The 22,962-nt window shown below is 44.1% G+C and overlaps 1 protein-coding gene across 1 annotated transcript in view; it reads right to left on the bottom strand.

Moving 5' to 3' along the window:
• LOC142591447 (cytochrome P450 3A14-like) overlaps window positions 1-22,962 on the bottom strand; it is a 43,855-nt gene that overhangs the window by 7,785 nt on the left and 13,108 nt on the right. The window contains exons 6-11 of the mRNA XM_075703776.1: window positions 15,462-15,699; window positions 13,464-13,594; window positions 12,332-12,428; window positions 11,560-11,638; window positions 10,724-10,832; window positions 1,234-1,325 (exon numbers count right to left, since the gene is read on the bottom strand). Of these exons, the coding sequence (XP_075559891.1) occupies window positions 1,234-1,325; window positions 10,724-10,832; window positions 11,560-11,638; window positions 12,332-12,428; window positions 13,464-13,594; window positions 15,462-15,699 (746 nt within the window). The remainder of the gene's footprint in view (window positions 1-1,233; window positions 1,326-10,723; window positions 10,833-11,559; window positions 11,639-12,331; window positions 12,429-13,463; window positions 13,595-15,461; window positions 15,700-22,962) is intronic.

Below are 22,962 nucleotides of genomic sequence, written 5' to 3'. Positions count from 1 at the left end.
GTAATGTGTGCGTTTTATGTTGTTGCGGTAGTGTCGTACAGGTTACACTACAAATGCCGCCCACCCTTATCTAGGCCTTGTATGGTGCTGATAGCATGTTCAAATAAAATAAATTGGAGAGCAATAGCTTGCTAAAAACCCTCCCATAGCGCAGCTCACTCTACGGAAACGTTTTATCTTTATTGAAGCAAGTGGGCACCTTATTTGAACCTGCTTCATGACGGTACTGACATCTACAAACGCTGTTCGGACCTTCCACTTGCTTCTGCTTGGCTGTCACTTAGCTTTGCACATACATTCATGCAGTCCTTAAGCTCCCTTCGTAACTTTTGCCGACTCGAAAGTTGCACCGCACGTGATGAGAATACCCAACACAACTACGTGTGCTCAACAGGACACGCAACTAACTGACATGCCACCTGCAGTCCGAAAGCACAAAGGACTCTTCTCCCACATCGAACAGTGTGAACAGCCTGGGCCACGCAGTTCACTTTAATATGCAGCCATGATAAGGAATGCAAACCCACTTGGCCATATTTCCGTGATGTTGCACTCTGTAAAATAAATAAGGTCGGATACTTTTCAGACAGGTCGTGTATTATTTCCATCGTCATCATCCTTGTGGCATTAAACCCGCAGTCTTAAAATTTTGTGGAAGTCTTTTCGCAAATAAATTTCAGTAGGTTCTCATTCAACTGATCTGTTTCATGTATTCTTATCGCAAGCATATATGTGTGCGGGCTGCCGTGGGAGGGAGGCCATGGGTCTTGTCTCGTATACATGCTGCCTCACTGGTCGTGTGGGGCTCCTGTCGTGGGTGAAAGCAGTTTCGACAGAAACTAAGCCTTTTCGCTTCTGGATGCCGATGGCTGTGTCCTCATCATGCGGGGAATGGCGCGCGCCCAAGCCGGCGGGGGACGTGGCCTTTCGCCTCCTGCGGTGGTCTGCACCTTAGTTTATTGGGTTTTGTTTGGTTGCATCTCCTTCTTTCTTTTTTTTCTTTTTGTCTGTTTTTGTTTTGTTTGTTTGATCCAAAACAAATGATTGTGCTCATGTCTGAATCATTTACTTTTCTTTGTATAACTGCATGGATCCATAACCAGCCTATGGCCAAGGATCCAGACGTTGTCGCATATCAGTTTTGATTATTTGAATAAAGTTACTGTTGCTGTTGAACCCTTTAGTGAGCTTGCAATGAAATCAAGTAAGGCATCGAAAACTGATTGCGCTTACACCACAGCGGGTGGGTAGAGCCTGAGCCCTTCCTCCACGACTTGGATGAGGTACTTTAGCTTCTTCGTAAGCATCTCGTAGTCCAGTGTGCCCTGATAATAAGAGAAATACGTAGAAGCGGTACCTGAATTCATGACAGAAGAGCGCTAAAAAACAGTAATAATGTTTCACCGAGATCTATCCTCTCCGGCCACTGCTACTTCGATATCATCAAGCAAAACACTTATTCAGAGACATAGAAAACTCACACAGAAGTATCCGGACCGATAACCGGAATAGGCTCGTCTCTGGGGCGGTAAAAGTGAATACTTATATATACAGGTCAGTTGTAGAAATGACAGCAGAAACACAACTTAACATTTTGAGGTTTAGAAAAAAAGTGCTGCATAACTGAACAAAACAGAGCAATTATAAGTTACACACACTGGTCTTCAAGACGAAAAATTTACAAGCTTGCTTGCATTTGTGTGCAGTCTAAAAATTTTTGTCAAATTGTGCCGCATATTTTGATAAGTCTTTCACGATATAAAATACAATAGTTAGGTAGGCTACAGTTGTTAAAGCGCGCCTCGTATCGCAAGCTGGTCATGTGAAGAGGTTTTAGGGCAGACGAAAATTTGTGAAGTCCTTTTTCTGTTTTCAATAAACCCCGTCCTAAAATCAAGAATTCAACATCAACTTCCCTGTCACATTGAGATTATATATCATCGGCTTCGTCTGAAAGCCGCATTCTCCAATAGCTACCTGTGCAACCTTGACCTCCACATCAACTCGTATTGTGATGACTGTGGTCCATTAGGAACTATGGAACACATTTTGTTGCAATGTCCAGCTTAAAGTGACGAATTATGTTGTGATTTCAGTAATAGGTCATGCTTCCCAAAAAGCAGTACATCTAGGAAGAATATTACATCCTCAAGCTTCTTCAACTCAGCGATAAGCTTTAAAATTGCACTTCATTTTCCTTCAAGACAAGGCCTTAATTGACAAGCCCTAGCCTGTCTACACGAACACCTCGACTATTGTCTCACATGTGCGTACCATAATCACACATTTTCTTGCTTTCTGTTTGTTTTCCCGCCCTTCTCCTTTTAGGACATTTCTACCCTCCATCACCATCCTCATCAGAGTAGCATGTAGACGCATGCTGGCATAATTATCTGAATTTCAGGAAAGAACTCTCTCTCTCTCTCTCTCTCTATTTCTTTGTGTATTCTATATTATTGACTGAAATAGAGGACGCATGGTTACATAGGATAGTAACAGCGGCGCTCGAAAATATTGTTACAGTAGGATGAAAGAAGAGAGAGGACGAAAAAGTTCGCAGACGCTGGCTGCTACGTGTTGTTGGTGGTCAACCCTCTTAACTGCTCTGACTCAGCCTGTATATATATTGTAAATATATTCTTTCTATACTCGCAACATCTCCGTAACATAGATATTTAAAAGGTAATTTACGAAATTGGAGCTAGTTCTTTTTAATCTCTCCTTTGTACCTTCAATACAGGCTTTAGGTATGTTATATATGTATGTCAAGCCCGGAGATTTGACATAGTAAGTAACGTGGTTATGACAAAACGCAATATGCAGTGACTTAAGCAAATTTCAAGGAAAATATAGCCTTCCCTAGATGAGGCTAAATGCCTAACCGACAGTCTTGCATATAACAGCAAGTTGTCATAGCGAGTGTAAATAGTTCAAGCAATTGCATGCCTCAACGTATTTAAATCGTGCATTTTGATAATCTTGAGGGTTTAGAGGTGGTTAATCAACACAATGAACATAGAAGTCGGAGCAGTGATTCTGTGAGGGATCACTGGTCCACAAGGCTTGCTCTGCTATATACTTAATTTGCAGTTTCTGTCAACTGCGGCTTCATTAACGTCGAGGTTGCAGAGAAGGCATTCTTCATGTTTTTTAGATCCGAAGGCTTGGCGAGTTGTTTTGGCAACGTTATTGAAGGACCGCATAAAATATAAGAAGAGATGAGACCTAGGAGACTTGAAGTGAATGCAATGGGATGAGCCGTCAAGTTTTTAACATCGCCAGGAATGTGCATTCAACTCCATCTACATACAATATCTGATATCAGCAGCAGCTTGATACTCAGGCAAGAACAGCTTGTACCGTATTGCTGATGGTGATTATACTTTCAGGTTGACCAGCGAACTTCCCACGCGGTGCGGTGATGTGGTATCGGCTACGCGATTCCACTAATCGGATGACGTGGAGACACAGCTAGCAGAGAGGGATCTTCCCCCACACGCCGCCTACCACCTGGAAGATAGCCTGGCTGCCTGAACTATATATAGAACCGCGACTGGGTTCCTTCACTACAGTAGCACGAGGCTCGGGCACGAATAGCTTGTACCACATTGCTGACGGCGATTATGTTTGCATATGCGTGAAACCCAATTTGCTTTCACATAAGTGCTCTGAGTCGCGCGCTAGTGTTCGAACTTTGAGACGGGCGACAAGCAGCCCTCCACTAGCGCGAATTTTGTCAAGATTTTCCAGGATTTATTGAAAAAAGTGGAAAGCATTGGAAAAAAAAATATGAAAGAAGTGAAAGAATCAGTGCAATTTGTCGGCAACGGCTTTGATGGTGTTCGAAAGAGTCTTGCGAGCATTTGCATAGATTTGTGAAAGCTGCGAATAGAACATGACAAAATAAAAGAAGAAAATGCGCAGTTAAAGAAGGAACTTGTGGCAGCTACGGATGATATATTTTAACTTAAGCAATACAGTAGACAAAACAGCACTGAAATCAAAGTTCTGTCATTTGTACCAAATAAAAACTTTCACCAAACTGCGCCAACGCTCAAAACGATACTTGGCGTTGAGTTGAATGCCTCTGATATGCCTTGATATTGTGCATGGAGTTTCATTAAAAGATAATATCGTAATAATATAAACAAACGGGATAGTACGATATCATGTTGGTCGGCTCGTAACAGGGTCCTCCAGGCTGCAGAAAGAAAGGCTAGACAACTGCCGACTTTGGCTTCGAAGAGAGCAGTGCTATCTGCGTTAACGAGCACCCTTGTACTAAAAATAAAGTGCTACTAGGCAAGACTATTCAAAAGAAAACAATCAGAAATGAAAGTACTGCTGGGTGTAGCAAGGCAAGATCCTAGTACGGAAGACCGACAATTTTCGCGTTATCAGCATAATGAAAGCAAAGAGTATAACACAGATAGACTAATCGAGATGTAATGGAAATGCAAATTGAAGTGCTCAAACATGGACCTGAATACTATTCAGCAAATCAACAACTCTTATGAATGTGATAAATGTTCCCTCTTGCACTGTAACATTCGTACTGTTAACAAATATAGTTACTGGGATGTTGCGAGTATAAGACTGTATTTACAAGGTATATACAAGCAGAGTCGATGGGGTTAAATATAGCTGACTAGTCACAACACGCAGCAGCCAGCTTCTCGCGATCTTCTTGTTCCTATCTCTCATCTTCCATCCTTCCCTAACGATATTAACGGCCTACAGTTATTTATAGCTGAACACAAATTTCAGTATGACGTTATCCCTCTGTGAAAGATTTGGCTTAAGCCTAGTGAATATGTAAACCTCGCGGGTTACAACGCATCCAGCGATTCATGACAAAGCAAAGCAAGCGGAGGGGGTGTTGCTCCTCGTATCAAAGCCAACCATGCATTGAAAGTCTGTTCTAATTTGACTACGCAGGCATCGCTGGAATATGAGGTGTTATTTGTTGAACTTTCGATTGGAGTCACAATTGGCGTGGTTTATCGGTCACCAAGTCCTAATGTTCCTCGTTTTCTTCAGGCATTATAACATATGTTAGACGAGCTATGCAACAAAAATAAGAAGACAATTGCATGCGCCGACGTGAACTTAAACGTACTCGATCACTACAATATGGCATATCGGACACTATATAAATCAAACAGACTGCGAATCTCATTACTGCACCTATGCGTGTAACACTTCTACGACACTTATTCATCATATTTTGTGCAATTTCAAGTCTACACATATTGCCTCCGGTGTAGTATACAACGATTTATCGGATCAAGTTCCACTGTTTTTACTTGTATCAACACAGCGACAACAGTCTATACCGTGCAGTCAAACGGCTACACGTGTGGATAGAATTTTACTTCGAGAAAAGTTATCTGCGGTAGGCGAACACGGTCGTGGAAAGCGTAGATTCAAACAAAATGTATGAACGCTTGAACATAGCGATATCAACGGGAATAGTGCTAAATCAAGACCAGTTAAAAAATACTACAACCATACGATAAACGCTTTCATGATGCAAAGTGCGTTAAAGCTATCCCGTATCATGGATTATTTGTACAGAAAGCAAAAAAAAAACGAAATAAAGAAAACGCTCGCTACGGAATCCAATACAAGTACTTCAGGAACAAATCAATATCCCATAAATTATATTGTAAGAAGGAATATTATAATCACGATTTTGTAGAAAATGACACGCGCCCTATAAATACATGAGAAATATTTATTTCGTCTTTAAATATACCACCCAGCAATTGAGGCTTTCGGACAATAATCTATGCTGCGACTCGAAACAACAATTAGTAAGTAAATGTAATGATTAACTGCCCCCGCCTTCGAGTAAAGAAACTCATTCGTATTTTTATATCACTGCTGAAGATTTAATGTCTACAACTTATTCAATGCCAACTTATAAAACCCCAGGATGTGACAGGATAACAACTACCAGCTTACCAGTACGCCAGCGTAGGGACATCTAATCTAGATTTGTTGAGCCTTCACGGGATGCAATTTCTTAATTGTGTTTTTTTACACTGCGACGTATCTCAATCTACATAAGAGAACTAGGGTCACAGCTGGTTAGAAAACTCCCGTCCCGTGTTAAACACTCTCTACCATTAACACCGAGTTCGAGAAGTTATAGTCAAACGAATGACGAAGTTTTTGATAAAATACAATATATTAACACGGAAGCAGCACGTATTTCGACCAAACAAATCGACCAGCACCGCAGTTACTTATGTAACAAACCATGCTAACACTTGTCTGAATGCCAACGAAACAGTGCTTGGCATATTCTGGATATTAACAACGCGTTCGACGCCATCAATAATCAGATTCGGTTAAAAATTTCCAATGTTATGAATTTCGAGGTGACAGTCTATATTTTTTTCAGGATAACTTAGAAGAAAGCTAACAGAGCATATACTTAATGTCTCGTCTGACTTCCTACCTGTTAGATGCGGCGTTCGGCAAGGGTCCCAGTTTTGGTTCCGATACTATTTTCCTTGTGTGGCGATCACCTTGATAGGCTTGATAAGGGCGAGCCAATAACGTATGCTGATGGTAGCACAGTTTTAATCTCACGAAAGGACATCGGTCACTTAGAAAACACTGCTAATAGCTAAGTAGAAAAATAAGAAACTGGTTTATGGAAAAAAAATTCACACTAAATAGATATAAAACTAATTACATTATGGTTTCGTCCAACAGAGTTAAAATACTAACAATAACTATGAAGATAGCGACAACATTTACAGAAGCTCAACAAAAAAAATCGGCCGCATGTTACGCTCCTGAAACACGGGAAGGCGAAAGCCTGCTCCACGCGTGGTAATGAATTAAGTTATCTGATTGGAAGGGTCAGACCTCTTGCAAGACATAACGAGCTGCAGTGTAAAGAAAACGTATTGTGCTGTTGGTGAATTTCCTCAACGACTCACGCGAGCCCATAATGCACGATCTAAAGATTATTTCGCTCTTTCTTTCGTTCCATCTTGTTTCTTTCTTTCTTTCTTTCTTTCTTTCTTTCTTTCTTTCTTTCTTTCTTTCTTTCTTTCTTTCTTTCTTTCTTTCTTTCTTTCTTTCTTTCTTTCTTTCTTTCTTTCTTTGTTCGTCCGTTCTAACTTAATCTATTGTGTTGTGGCATTGGGGCACACGTATTCAACTTACCTAGCTCCGGTGATGAAGCTGCAGAAAAGAATACTCCGAATTAAGTCATCTGGTTGTGCGGAACACACAAAACCGACATTGAAAAGATTTCAAATTATACCATTCCTCATTGTTGGAAACTTGAAAACAGTGTGATCGGTTCATGCCATACTTTCGGACAATAACCGACTTCCATGTACAATTTTCATCACGCCATACAGATACACCAATACACAACTGAACAGGAATATTAACGTGCCACCGAATAGCAACTTGTACGGTAGGCGTAGGTTAGCCTACATTGGAACGAAAATATAAAATAACCTTCCAAAGATGATAAACGAGAGTCCAAGATTTTCATATCTTCTTAAAGAACCTGTAATTCATGATGAGTATTTTTCAATAGTGTTATAATAATTGATTTTGCTATTGTTGGTTTTACTCTTGTGCTATAACAAATGTAGTAATATCCTGTTAACAACAATGTGAGTAGAGCTTGTACTTGCAGATCACATCATCTGTTAACATGAGTTGGAAGGGTGTTTTGTAATCATTTTCATGGGCCGAGAACTAGCAGTATTGCTAAGGGCCCAGGTGGTTTTCAGCAACGTTTTCGACCTTATATAGATATAAACTGGTGATGATGATATGTATTTAGGAGAGTAGGAAAACTTCTTAATTTTGACATTGGAAGGATTGAACGAGAAGTGAGAAATATGGCATGCATGAAATTATTAAGAAAACTTGGTATAGGAAGGGACAACATGTATGCAGCCAAATTAAGCAGAACAGCGTTACCAGCAATCTCGATTAGAAGACCAGAGTAGCAGAGCAATCCTGCACTGAAATTTACACCAACAAGCACAGCCACGTAGGCGCGATTGACCAAAGTAACCAACAGGTAACAATAGTATCTTGTGTAACTAGGGATGAAATTAGGACTACTTTGCGAATTTTGTCCAATAGAAAAGCGACAGGGTATATGGAGTAACGATCGACCTGATAAAAGATGCCAGGGACATTATTCTCGAAAAGCTTGGAACGCTTTGTACAGGATACATATGACTTCAAGCCTTTCCAAGAGTCACAGTTTTGCAACATACGCATATGCGGAACATTTTCGATGGCTTCAGATCCTGGTCTAAATGCAGGGCAGTCACGTTCTTTGCCCTCCCTTTTCTCGTGTTCACCAGAGCACGGCCGTGCTCCGGAGACCATGAATTTTGCACTGTTGTTTCCCTTTGAACGTGGTAATTTATTACAAACGAACGAGACGTTAATTGCAATTTTTCCGCAAGTTGCTTTCGGCTAAAACTTATTGCTGTAAGGTTAGACGAAGCCCATGCAGTCAAGCGCTCCTGCCATTTACAAGCCGCAGTATGGCAGATGAGAAAGAAAGACTTGCATTTTCCATTTTATGATGCATAGCTAGCAGGCAAAGCTATAGTAGGCAAATGATCAATATATTTCGCATGTCGCTCTAGTCCGGAAACAGTCGCGTACCTTTGTCCAAGGTCGATGTAATAATAGATTCTAGAGGGACGTACAAGTATGAATAACAGTATGTGTGCTACCTTACGTATCAGTGCAAAATTAAGGACAGACAACAGGGAGGACGCCGTTTTCTATCTAAGCTGATTGTATTCCCGTAATGTACAACCCTGAAGCCCGAGCTCTGATGGCTGGCACTTCTCTCATTCTGAACGACTCAAAGGCGTTCGCTTTAAAGGGACAAATGAACATAACTATTATCAAAAAGGTGTGAGCAACAAGCCTTTGCAGAACAATTAGATTCAACATTTTAAAATAACATCATGTAGTTCAAAACTTACCCCCATGGAGCGCACGCTACCTTTCGAAGTACACGATACTTTCGGCGAACTGAGACAGGCCACCCTGATGCGACAGAGGGAGCGAGTCAGCTTGACAAAAACTGGTAGCACAATATTGACTGGACTCAATATACCAGCATATCCCATTTATCTTGTCGAACAGGCCATACCTCTCCCTCCTTCGGTGATATCCAAATATACAGATAGGTCCGATTCCCCCCCCCCCCCCCCCAAAAAAAAATGCATCCTGAGTACAACAGGGAAAGGCGCAAAGCACGCGCACAACAGATTCAACCGACGTAAAACAATAACCTTAGGTACTATACGTACTACACGGACGCATCTGCGTATGCAGAGGCAACCGGGCAGCGCTACCAAAGGAGGTGCGTCCTGGCACCTGAGCAGGAAACAACCGCGTCGGTCACGGCGCGATCTCCCACCTGGGCCGAAATGTTAGCAGTGGCGATCCCACTTGCCAACGCCGAGCGTTCGCATAGGTACTCGGTTGTGGTCACGGACTCCCGAAAGATTCGTCGCATGTTAACGCGATAACGCTAAAATCCCCGGTTTGTAGAAAATCCAGCGCCGGCATCCCACGCCCAGTGTCTAGCGTCGACAATCGTTTCGGTAAAAATCAGTTCCGATCACGCATGCAATACTCAATCGCTCTAGTATCACCAAAGTTGCTCATACCTTGTCTTTCATATTTTAGAAAGTTATTCCGCGGAAGTTTGAGAATGACAGCCCCAAAACAAATGTCAAGTAAAAAGAAACATCGAGAGCACAAACATGCGTTAAATCTCAGACTGAAATATTAAAAGTGCGAAACAGTAACAGGAGATCGGCCCATGCAATAGGCCGATCGCGTTCAATAGCGTTCTCCACCAGCGTTTCCTGGAAAACATCATGCTCACATATGCTGCAGTTGCCGGGAAGCGTGAAAAACAGTCAGAGATCTTTGAATGCTACAGCGTTCCACTCTTAAAGGGGAAGCTTAAGTGTCCTCCAATTGATTTTCTCTTGGGGCACGCGAGTGCGGCAAGCCTCGCGATAATTCCCGTCATCACCTACTCTTGTGGCCGGGCCACGCGGGGGTACAAAGGAACGAACCGGCTAACAATTTAGTTGGAGGGTCTACTAACCGAGCGATGGCGTCCTCTCCTAACCCCAACTACTCTCACTATCCCTCACAATATCCCTTCAGTTGATATGCCAAAGACAAATTTGTTCATCAGCGCGGAGTCCACAGAAACTAGCTGCCACCTCACCCACAACTTAGCGGGCAACACGCCGGCGATTGGCGCAAAATGCATACCGGGATATTCCCCCATCTAAAATTACTAACCGCCATGTATTCCACTCGATATAGGGCCAACTGCCTTTGCTACTGTGGCATACCCAACCTGATACATATAACCTGGGTAGTGCACTAAGCATCCTCATAGCCGACCTGGCAAACAAAAGTCCTTAATTCGGCAGTTCAGGCAAGCGGCAGAAGCCAGAACAGGATAGACAACACACACACACACACACACACACACACACACACACACACACACACACACACACACACATATATATATATATATATATATATATATATATATGTATATATACACATATATAGTTCTGCAGTCCTCCTACGAACTAAGCGCGCATTTACATTAAAGAACTTGCATCGTACATTCACCGAAAATATTATGTGAGTGGCAGCGTTTCTGGCATACCGATTCGCTGACAGCCTCTTTCACTTCTTCCCTGACCCTATCTTGAACGTCCTGGTGTTTGGCGAGCAGGAAAGTGAGGTAACACATGGAAATCGACGTCGTTTCGAACCTGTGGATAAGGGGATAAACAATTTACATTGTAACATGTGTATTTGCAGTTCAGGTATGTTATTGACAGAAAATATCTTTACTAATTGGGAACGTTTATTCAGGACCGCCCTTTGTAGGTGGAAAAAATAGGACGCGATTTAAGAGCTAATAATTTCCTTACATGTTATTTGGTACTATGAATTTGTCCCTTTACCTGTTAGATTTGAATGCAAATAAGTACGTTTAACGAGTGCTTTCTATAATGCTAACTGTTATACATTTCTACGTGTTCCCCTGATGTAATAGCCCTTGGAATGAGCTGACAGTATCGATCAATAAAAGGTAACCAAGAAGTAGCACTATGAATTGCCTATATATTATGCCAGCTGTAAATGCCTAAATAAGAAAGCCTGACTAAAAATGTTAGGGACTAGAAACGTGTATCATCAAAATTTATTACGATTGTTACCGCTGTATTGTGCCATGCGCCCTCAACATTTCGTTGCAATCTCGCTATTGCACAATACTGCATCAATTCTTTAGGTGAAATGTAAATCTAGTTGCTAATGCGACCATTCTCAGCACACAGCAACACTTAGCGGCGTCACATGATTGTTCAATAGGAATCCTTTATACATTACGCAACACCTTCCCGCTAGGTCTTCATTATCTTTTTTTCTCCATGTCATAGCATATATGTTCTTAAATGACACAATAACCGATACTAAAACACAATTGTGTCTCACCCTCCCATGAAGAGCAAAGTAGCATTCATAATGACTTCCCTCGGTGAAAGTGCCCGGACCCTCTTTTTCATTCCGTCAGCTGTGAGAAAGGTGGAAAGCAAGAAAGTGTAACAGATAAAACGAGTTGGAATCTGTGTGCAGCGAAGCTTTATGTGAGTGCATAAAGAGTCGAAGCAAACACACAGACACAGACACACACACACACACATGCACACGCACGCACACGCACACACACACACGCACGCACGCACAGAAACGCGTGCGCGTACACAAATAATACAGTCTTTTGTTAAGCTGAGCTGCTGAATACCAGGAAGTATGACGAACGGCTTGAACGCATCATAATTTCAGAGGCAGTATGCGCATGCATACGTAGCGCAATTCGAATCCATTCAATCCGCAAGAAGCGCTTACATCTTCATTACCGCACAGCTGCGGATGCGTAAAGGCGCACATTCTGGTTCTACTTTTCCCCGCAAGATCGGCGCCATCGCTGCTGCGGAGGCGAGCGCCATCTGGTGGCGCTGCAAGGAACCCAGGGGCGCACTCTGTGCGAGCGCTCCGCTGTGATTGGTTGGCCTATTCGGCAAGGGCGAATAGGCCAATATTCAGCAGCCATGGTCATGAAGCCTGACGAGGTTCGCAAAGAAAATCTTAGCTTTTAAAAAGAGGACCACTTCATGACTGTTCACTGTCTTATGCACTCAGTGAGAAAAGCAGACGTTAAACACACGCAAAGCCGAGTTCCACAAAGTACGAAGTCGATACGTACCGGTTTGCTGCGTTCCGCTCTTTGTCACAGCTTCACTCAGTGCTTCGTCCTCAAGTTCAGCGTCTAATAAATTTTGAAGGATGTCTGGCTTCCGAAGCTGCGAAAATAATCAGAAACTGAGAACTTTGTTGGCATGTTCTTAATGACAATTATACACATCTTTACGACCTATAGCGTTTCTCCATCACATATTTTGTCACGTTTCATTTCTAGGCATTTATATTTATTTCGCTTTCATTTATTTCTCGATGTTACGAGCTCTCGTCAACAACACTATTATGTTGTTGATCCTCATTGTTACTTGGTAGATGTTCGTCTTTCCAATTAAGCCCATGGCCATTCCGAAACTCCATTAGTTGTGTGACATGTACTGATAAATTTCAGCCTGTGCTAAACAGGGCAATTTTTGTGGTTGACTTCGAATTTGTACGTAAAATTTGCTTGGGGCAGCCTTTGTCATTAGGGCTCTAAATTCAACCGATATTCACACTCTTATTGAACATTTCGAATAATATCAGGAAAACATTCTGCGCTCTGTTCCCACTATACGTTAAGTTCTTAGAAAGTTAAATCAGCGGAACTGAAGACTTCTTTAGCTGAAAAACGTCTTCGGACCATCTATATTTGCGTCGTTGGCACATATCTAAACCACGAGAGCCTTGCACTGGCTGCTGTAGATCATCAACTCGACAATTTTATTGCCCATACCCGTTGTGGCGGCGTAATTACTATACGGTTGCGCCACTGAGCCAGAGGGTGCGGGATGGAATTCTGGCCGCGGAGGCCGTATTTCGATGGGGCGGACAAAAAACGTCCGTGTACCGTGCGTTGTGGGCACATTAAATAACCCCAGGTGTTCCAAATGAATCTAGATTCCCTCACTACGGCGTGCCTCATAATCAAATTGTGGTTTTAGCATGTAAAAACCCAGAATGTTTATTTACGGGCGCGTACTTAGTCGTCTGTACGCAGCTGACGTATTCCCACATTTTTTTTGGGAGGGGGGAATCCTCTTTTAGAACCTTTGTGTCGCAGACCGGACGCACGTTTAGTTACCTTACCGGTCTCCTCTTCGTTGGATTCGCTATGCAAACTTTTACATATATTTTTTAAGAAAAAAACCGAAACGCACCTCAGGATGAGCCTTCCGCATTTCGATCATCTTGGTGGTCTCCTTAGAGAACACTTTGAAGGTAAGAGAGCCGAACTGACCAAGGAACCAGTAGAAAGGTTTCATTGCTTTTCCCAACGTTGTCGTGCTTTCTGCGGGAAAGAATGCAGCAGAAAAGGCCAAGTTGAAGATTGCTCGCGTAATTAGTGTGGACTTTTGTTGTCGATAATCTCTTTATATTAAACATACTGAAAACAGTTTCCCATGTCAAAAACACGGTTATTTGTCGACCGGTTAGTGTCATCATTTTGTTCTGCTGGTTTGCAAACAATAAACTTGAGAGGGACATTCGACATCTGCGCCAACTTTGAGTAGCGTAAGTGAAACGCAAGGCTAGCATGCAAGAACGCATATAATTTGTAAAGTTTTCTGTGAATTTGCTCCATGTTCAGAGTATGTGATCATTTTTCCCAGTTCATGTCTTTAGCATTGGTATATGCGGAAAAAGCTAGCAAGTTGACCACTCGTCTTGTAAAGTAAGGCGCTGTGATTTTCTACCTGCGATATTTCCTATGTGGCCCTGACCACTGGATAGTAAGCGCTGTTTAAAACGAATACTTCTATTGAGCCTCCTGACACTGTGTGATAAATACGATTAAATGTGTAAAGAAAACAACTTTTAATAGAAAAATTTCTATTCGTGAGGGCACCTCTTATGTGGCAGAAAAGATTGAGCTTTCCAGCAACGTTGCCTTCCTCAGAAGCGTGATCAGTTCAAGTGAGTTTAATTAAACAATAATTCACAATAATTTTTCGAAGTGTTAACACTTCGAAAAATTATTGTGAAGGCTGGTAAACTGATGAAATTGTGATTGCTCGAGATGCTGTTCCAGCCAAAACTTGTGCTCCAGTTACTTAGGCACTTAGGTTGTATCCTCGAAACACTTATCACGCCCACTTCCAGGGTTGCAGTGGTGTGCAAGAATAACGAATAATTTACTTACGCATGCATGCTGGAAATATAACACGAATAACCGGCGTTGTAACGATCGCAACTCAAGGTTTTCTTCTAAATGAGCGCACGCATACCAATAAGGAGAGAGTTAACTTAATACCAGTTAACTGGTATGGGTAAATATAATATCGAACCACGCATACCCAGGCCATCCATGTGACGCAAGAAACTGGCTGAACTAATTGAATTTCTCAAGCTAAAATACGTGGAAAAATCGCAAACTACGACTTACACAGAACCTATAGACAGGATAGCTCTTGGATTGTAATTTGAATATAGGAGAAAACATAATTATGTTTCGAGAAAACTCAACGAACCCATTTTCCAGCGTTTTTACAATGCATACACCAGAGACGGCGTCCCCTATTTGCACATGCCGGCGCGTAAATATCTCGGACGCCACGGAGCAGCGCGCCCGCTTCCTTTAAACACTCCCAGATGGCACTCGCCTCCGTCGCATCGCGGCCTATGTAGGAGGCTGCGTTTCTACCAGAAAGCCTGCCTTTGTGCATGGCGTTCATCGCGTGCGTTTCCCGGTAAAATTGACGGTTACGTACGCTGCAGTTGCCGGGAAGCGTGAGAAGTAGTCAGGGATCTTTGAATGCTATCGCGTTCCACTCCTAAAGGGGAAACTTAAGCTTCTTGCAATTTCTTTTCACACATGTATTTGTTTCTGTTCTTCTTAAGATATATCAGTTTTTACTTATATCATGCCTCACGTACTGTCATGTCGTGGGTTTACGCCCGTGTGGCGGTTCAAAGAAACTTGCGTAACAGTTCGCCCTGCTGAGATATTCCTTCGTAACATCAACACTGAAAGAGCTAACGATCGATGACTCAAAGAATAAAAACTACTGTGGTATGAATTAGTTCTTGGTTATCAGCCCTGGACTACTTTACGAAGCTACTTGCGCTAGATCGGCACAGCATTCACCTGCCACGCAAATCGAAGCAGCCATTGTACTCAGAAGAAGAACCTGCTCGGGACTGCTGAGAAAACGCACGTGCAATCATGTGGGCAGGCCCCGTCATCACTCCTGGTAGCACACGGCGAGCTGTCGTGAAGAAGATGTCGTCAACTTCACGCTGGAAGCACGTCTCGATGCCGAAGGCTGCCTGGCCGATGTAGTCCATAGAAAGCGCTTGGAACTGCAGACGCAGGTTCACCTCCTCCTCAGTGTCGGCGTGTGGCTCGAGCATGTCCATGAACACCTCCGCTGACTCGGCGATGTGTGGGACCATCTACGCGTCACGCCGGAAAGGCCAAACAGCAAACGCAACTTTGGTATTATTAATTGTTCAGTCATGCAACACGAGCCTACGCATAGATGGCACCATTACGGTAAGATGCGCGATGATTTGGACTGAGGAAACAAGTTGCTGTCGCTTCACTTCTGAATGCAGGACCACTTCCTTGACTTCGCGCACACCAGACGGTTAAAAAAGCCTGCTAATTTTTTTTTCGTTGAACATAGATATGCCCGTAAGTCGTACGTGCTACAGTTGTTGCATAAAGTAACTGATTTATACGGTTAACTGCTACTTAACTTGTTTACTTGTGTTTGAATTACCCCACAATACCGCGCTTTCTCCTCATGTGTGCAAGTGCAGGCGTCAGCGCTAGGGTCTGTCCCATGTGATGATTACTGCGAAGTGTCTGCTCGAATGCCCCATAATACAGTTTTGCTTCTGTGATGGTGTAAGGAACGAATGCCGGAGTGATGGTTTGGATTGAAGCCTTTCTAAATATATATATATAATCTCAAAAACAACTTTAACGTGGCCAGTTCAGCAATTACTTCAATGGTTTTGCCCCTCCCGAAACATTCTGTATGATTTTCTTTTTATGATACAGCGGTAGCTGTTACGGGCTCTTAGCCGGGACGTTGAGACTCCTTATTGATTATTATCGTTCAATTATTGAGTACAAGTCTGATGTGCAGCTATCAAAAATGATTGACATATCAGCCAGAAGGAAAATTATCCCTACAGGGAAGCTGGTACAGCATACACCTCTTCATTCAACATCGCACGGATCAATGAATAAGCAGAACAATCAAAGCGGTCTCCTAAATGTGCGCAAAATATGCTTTAAAGTGTTCTTTGTGTTCCTAACTATTCGTTACTGTCGTAAACCACCCAAATCAGCCTAATCTAACAATTACTGAATCTCGCGCACCGCCGAAGTGCGTTGCAAACTTTAGCGGTCTTCTTCGAGGGTAAGAAAATGTGCGCCTACATTTGGCGAACAGCTCGCGAATTTTACTGCCAGTCGCAATATTTTTCAGAGTAGTGCCAACGTGTTCTTTTATTTTTGCTACAAGACGAGCTCACATTTTAAATACCCCTGTTAAGAAGGGAAGAAACAGCGCTTGGACGGGACGAAATGAGGACGACCGACTAAGCGCTGAACTATCAACCACTGGTTTACTGCGAGGAATGTAATATATACAAAACACAGGCCCAACGCAGAAGACCGACAAAAACACAGTATTTTGGCAGGGATAGGACTGAAATCATCACATCACGTGCGTCGCTGAAGCAGGTTGTCATGTTTTTAACAAATAGTTAATCTCGCAGCTTTGCAAGGAAACACAAGGTACATTGACGCATGAGTTTCCGTGTGATTGCATTCAAAACGCTTCGCAAATCTCACGTGCTATTTGTTTTTTATATCTGCATAATATTGTGCTTTTATGCAGAATAGGATGGCAGCGTTATTCTTTACAGCGCTCGGCAAGGTGACTGGGTACTGACCATTTTAATTAATACGCATGGTCTCTGAGCGGGCAATTCAAAGACCAACCTGGTGCACTATAACGTAAAACTATTTCAAACTTTTCTATACCAATTCTGCTATCAGCCCTCCACGATTGGTGAAAACTGTTTTGGACCACCCCCGCTTAACCTGTCTGCCACGCGACGTCACGAAACCCGTGATAGCGCCCCATGTAATATGACGTGTGCACACTCATTATGCATGATTTTATCGAACAAAAGAAAAAAAATCGTTATTCCTGATTCGACCCCTTTTCGCCATTAGCCCTCGGATATTGGTCAAAAGTTTTCGGGCAGCACTCACTGCACCTGCCTGTCACGCGACGTCACAAAACCGCAGAAGCCCACTGCGTAAATGTGACGTGTACACGTTAAAGATGCATTAATATGCCGAGCAAAACAGTTCTTTTTTTGCCGCAGGCTGGCCCGTTTCGAAAGAAATAAATAATGGCTGCCGCCGATCGCTCAGGCACTGGGTACTCGCACCTGCCGGACAGAATGGGTTCCTTTGCGTAGATATAAAACTTTTGCGTCTCCGTGTAGCGTTTTAGACAACTTTCGGCACGTTTACGACCTCGTTCTGCCAACTCTTCTTTGCTGAGGATCCGTTTTAGCGTCATTCTTAAGCTTCCATTGCATGCTGCCTCTACTTTCGACCAGCCACCGCAAGCCAAGTAAGGAAAAGGGGACCAATCACAGATGCCGGCACCGCCCTCTTCATCCGGTTATCGATGTTCAGTGCAGTGGCTCGGCCCCATCGAATCCCTCTCCACTTGAGCGTGCTCCTCGCCTCTTCTCCGCCAATTAGATAAGACAAGTCGTTCATTGTAGGCAATGTTATTCGTTTTTCAAGGAAACAGAAGGGACTTCCTATGAAGGAGGAGAGCGTTTGATTGGTCTGTTCAGACAACCTAGCGGGTGACCGCCCGATCCCTACGTCGGGGGTTATGCAAATTTGACGTCAGGAGATTGGAATAAAAACATATCGGAATTGTTTTACGTTAGGGGGCCACTGTTTCGCCAATGTAGCAACGCTTGCACGTCAGCAGAATCTATAAAAAACTGCGTTTTTTATAGATTCTGTTCAAAAATATTTCTGTCTTCTTTCTCACAGATTACCTTTCAGAGGCCTTCCTTGTTAACTTTGCGGCATAGAGCCGAGAGCGCGTCCTTTGCGCTGAGCAAAGCGCGTACGCCTATTGTAGCTGCGAATCTTTTTTAATCTGTGTGAGACCTCATGGACATAGGGTGCGACGGCTGTGTTCGAATGAGGTGCTGTATCCTGTGCGGGACGTCCTACCCTTTCCCTGGTCAGGTTCACCAAAAGCGTTTCTGAAACAGCTGTCAGTAGTGCCATAGGATACTCAGCCTGAGTTACCCGTTGCACTTGCTGCTTGAAGCTACTAGGCACACGGTCGTGGCATGAGCGGGTCAGAGCTGCTCTGAGGCAGGAGACTGCAGTACTGATTTTAACTACCTTTGAGTGCGCAGACGCGAATGGTAGAATGCCTTTGTTCGAGCAGGGATGGTATGTCGAATACACGTGGTCAATGTCAAACAAAATCTCGAGGTCCAGAAACCTTATCTTACTGTTGGAGGGATGCTGAACCATTAGTGCCAGAGGTTTCATTGCCGATTGAAAGATGTCGAAAATTTCTTTAGCATGCGAAAGGCGGCTTGTTTTGTCAGTTCTGTGACGCTCAAGGAAATCATTTAAACAGTGAAAAACTTTAGTTGCGCTACTCGGTAGGAGGCTGCCTATGAGGCTTCAATCAAACCGTGCCATTAAACAGTTGATGAGAACGGGAGCGATACTGGACCCAATGCACACGCTATACCGCTGTGCGAAAATTGAATCATTGTAGCTTATCAACTTCTATTGAAGGTAAAAGCTCAGGAGCTCCAAAAATTTGTCAACATGTATTCCACATGCATTCGGAAACTTAGTGATGCTACATTTATCAATTCAATAACTAACTTCCTCACAGATGAGGTTTTAGGGCACAGAATAAAATAAGTTTTTCACAACAGCCGCGAAGGAACCTACTTGCTCTGGGCATTCAGTCTGAAGGTATCCGGAAAAACTGTTAGGGCTCGTCAGGACGTGAGGATATTTGATAGGGAAGTACCTCTAGGGTCGACTGCAGGTAAGCAGATATGCACCGTTGCCATGTGCCACACTCTGATACTACGGCCCGCAATAAGCTGCTCTCTCTGTGGGTTTTTCTCAGAAAACATCACAGAAATGCACAAATTTCGAGCTGCCTTGACAGATTTGGCCAAGGCACAGAGACCCACTTTACACACCTTGGCCGCTTCAGTTCTGACTTGTGCCTGGTTGGTGCCTAACAGCCCTTTGAAGTTCCTTGAGATGGCATCTTCAGCTTTGCAGTCGTATACCCGCTTTGTGAAAAGCGCAAAGCCTCCAGCTTGGCACCAGTTTTTCGTAGCGAGGCCACCACGAAGCGTGAGCGTTGCCCTGTTTTCGTGTGGCCTCATGCGGAAGGCACTCGACGCCTTCCTCGACACCGGCTAAGAGAACACACGCACTCACTAAAAGAGCTGGTACTCAGCCATTCAGCCCAGCACTTCAAGGGATGTGCCTGGAAACTTATCTTGGATAAGTGTACAATATTAGGTTGATATACAGAGCAGAGAGCACGTGGAATTCACGAAGTGTTTTGCATCTAATCACACGGAAACTTATGTGTCAGTTTATCCTCTGTTCCCCTGCATGGATGCGAGATTAACTACTTCCTAAAAACGTGACAACCAGCTTTGATGACGCCACATGATGCGATGATTTCAGCCCTATCCCTGCCTACATACCGCGTTTTTGTCGGCCTTCTGCCATGAACCTGCGTCTTGTATACACTGTGTTACCCACAATAAACAAACGAGAAGAGAGGAGGTTAACCGAGGGTCCCGATTTTTATTAGTCATGTCGTGAGAAGCCAACAAACAGTGACACCAAGGACAACATAGCGGAAATTACTTGTGCTTAATAAATGAAATAAAGGACCAATAAATTAATGGAAATTAAAGTGGATGAAAAAACAACTTGCAGCAGATGGGGAACCGAACCCACAACCTTCGCATTTCGCGTGCGATGCTCTACTAATTGAGCTACCGCGGCGCTGTTTTACCATCCACTTTCTTGGGTATTTATGTGCCTTAGTAGCACCCTGGGAGTGTTAGCCAGCGTCACCACTCACATATCTTGGCGGCGGACGTGGAACGTCCTTTTTGCCGCAGGCGTCACGAGAACGTGATCTTTCTTGGGTGAAGGCAGCCGGTCAATGAACCCGCACATGCTACCTGAAGGCATCAGTGTTGCCGGATTCGAGACCCTCGTTATGTAATAAACGAGAAGAGAGGAGGTTAACCGCGGGTCCCGATTTTTATTAGACATGTCATGAGAAGCGAACAAACACTGACACCAAGGACAACATAGGGGAAATTACTTGTGCTTAATATATGAAATAAAGGGACGACAAATTATTGGAAATTAAAAGGGATGAAAAAACAACTTGCCGCAGGTGGGAACCGAACCCACAACCTTCGCATTTCGCGTGCGATGCTCTACCAATCGAGCTACCGCGGCGCTGTTTTCCCATCGACTTTCTTGGGTATTTATGTGTCCTAGTAGGACCCTGGGAGTGTTAGCCAGCGCCACCACTCACATACCTTGGCGGCGGACGTGGAAGAACGTCCTTTTTGCCGCAGGCGTCACGAGAACGTGATCATTTTTGGGTGAAGGCAGCCGGTCAGTAAACCCAACGATCCAACGACCAAGGCAGCAAACTGGGCACCGCTGAGCCCGAGCGAGTTCCGAGGCTGCCTGGCGTTCCGGTACTACCAGGGAGCCGCTGCCGATATCTAGGGCGGCTGCGCGAGCGACGACCGCAGTGGGGCAGGCCCGTACGTGCGTGGGGGCTTAGGACAACCGCAAGACAGTGCGGACCCGCGACCTTGGCGCACGTCGTGGGCACCTCCACCCGCTACCTGCACCACCTCGAGTCATCTAAGCCACCGCCAGCGATAGCAGGCTCCACCAAGCTCCAGCAGCATGATCAACGCCGCATGTGTTGTACCGCGTCCACACGAGGGACTTACCGCCGTGAGAGCATGCAAGTTTACGTTGATTAGCAGACCGCGCGAGCTGGAGTACAGGCTGGCGGTTCACGCAGCAACGCATGAAATTCTTAATATTGCGCAGACCGGGTTATATACTACCGTCGTAGCCGCGAACTCTATTTGCTTTTAGTGTGTAGTCTGAACGTCTGCCGTATTTGCTTTCCGTTATCTTTATTGCAAAAACACTCCGTGCGTTTTTTCGTGGCTTCTCCGACTCTCTACTGTGTCCGTTCCTCGACCCACCACTCGTACGCTGACTTTAAACATCTTTACAGAGGGCATTAAAACCGGCTTTGATTCCCCACAACTCTCGAGTGAATTCCCGCTGTCCAGCTTGCTTTCCTGTAAATGCTCACACTCCAGTCGACTTGATTAAGAAACAGGCTCCTAGATTTGTGAAAGTGAGCTTGCTCGTTTCCAGTGAGATACACGCGATGGTTGTCAAGGCTACATGACACAAACTGATGAACATGCGTCAAGTCACGGCTTATTAAAACGATAATCTTGCGGCATTATCCGTGGACGGAGCACGTAAAGCCCTCATAACCGAACAATCTGATGTAAGCTGAAAGGTTAGGCTCACAAATTACAATGATACGCAAATGATTTCCGAAAACAACCTGTGGGAAGTCGGACGTGCTCGACTTAGGCTTTTTGGCGTTTTATTGAACAGCGGACGCATTCCTGATCTCCTCACCAAATGATGGGATCAACCGGGCCATGGCTTTGCTCTAGATCCGCAAGTACTAGACTCAGCATGTTCGGCATGTGCAGCTCGGTTTGCACAGAAAATTTTTATGTTGCGCCATCATACATCCATCAGCAAATATGATTATTACGTGGGGTCGTAGTAGTCGCAGCATCAGCTGTGGATGAGGGAATGGAGGGGGGGGGGCAATTTGAAGTGACTCCGTAGCAGCTTATGGTGATGCTCAGCGTTGATGCAGCAGCCGCTTTGACAGAAGATGGTGTGTCACTCTCGGTAGCCGTGGCTTTTTGCGACGCTGCTCGGTGCCGATACTGTCGCCACCTAACTGACGGGGCAGCCTCCCAGTACGTTGAATGGTCCCGCACTATACATTTGAGAACCGCAAGTTCTTTCCGCATCTACGGGAAATCTTGCGACGAGCCCATTTGAGAGCCACGGCTATCAGGACGCATTAGAACATTTATGCGGCAGGCGTCTTGTGAATGGCACTCAGCAGAACGCGGGAGAAGGACATTGGTCACACATAAAGGTTTTACGTGTCCTATTCTTGAAGCACTTGTAACACTGTACGGGATTCGGTATGTGTGGTCAAACTTCATGGCAGACTTATCCAACTTTGAAGTGGATGGAAAGACTTACCCTCCAAACACGCGCTTCACGAAGCCTGTCTTTAAAGTGTCGTCCACTTTAGTAACATCGACAAGTCGTTGCTCGAGATGGAACCACAGATGTCATAAATGACGCCAGCAATGCCATTGGCACTTGCAGGGTTCAGTTATCTCACTTTCACTTTGTCAGTTTCCGCGATGTTCTGCAAGTCTTGTAGTGCGCTACATTTAAAGCATCTAGTGCAAGGAAAATCTTTCGTGAGTTAATTCTCA

The sequence above is a fragment of the Dermacentor variabilis genome, chromosome 8, assembly GCF_050947875.1.
Source record: "Dermacentor variabilis isolate Ectoservices chromosome 8, ASM5094787v1, whole genome shotgun sequence".
Taxonomy (NCBI): domain Eukaryota; kingdom Metazoa; phylum Arthropoda; class Arachnida; order Ixodida; family Ixodidae; genus Dermacentor; species Dermacentor variabilis.
This window is presented reverse-complemented; position numbering and strand designations above follow the sequence as displayed.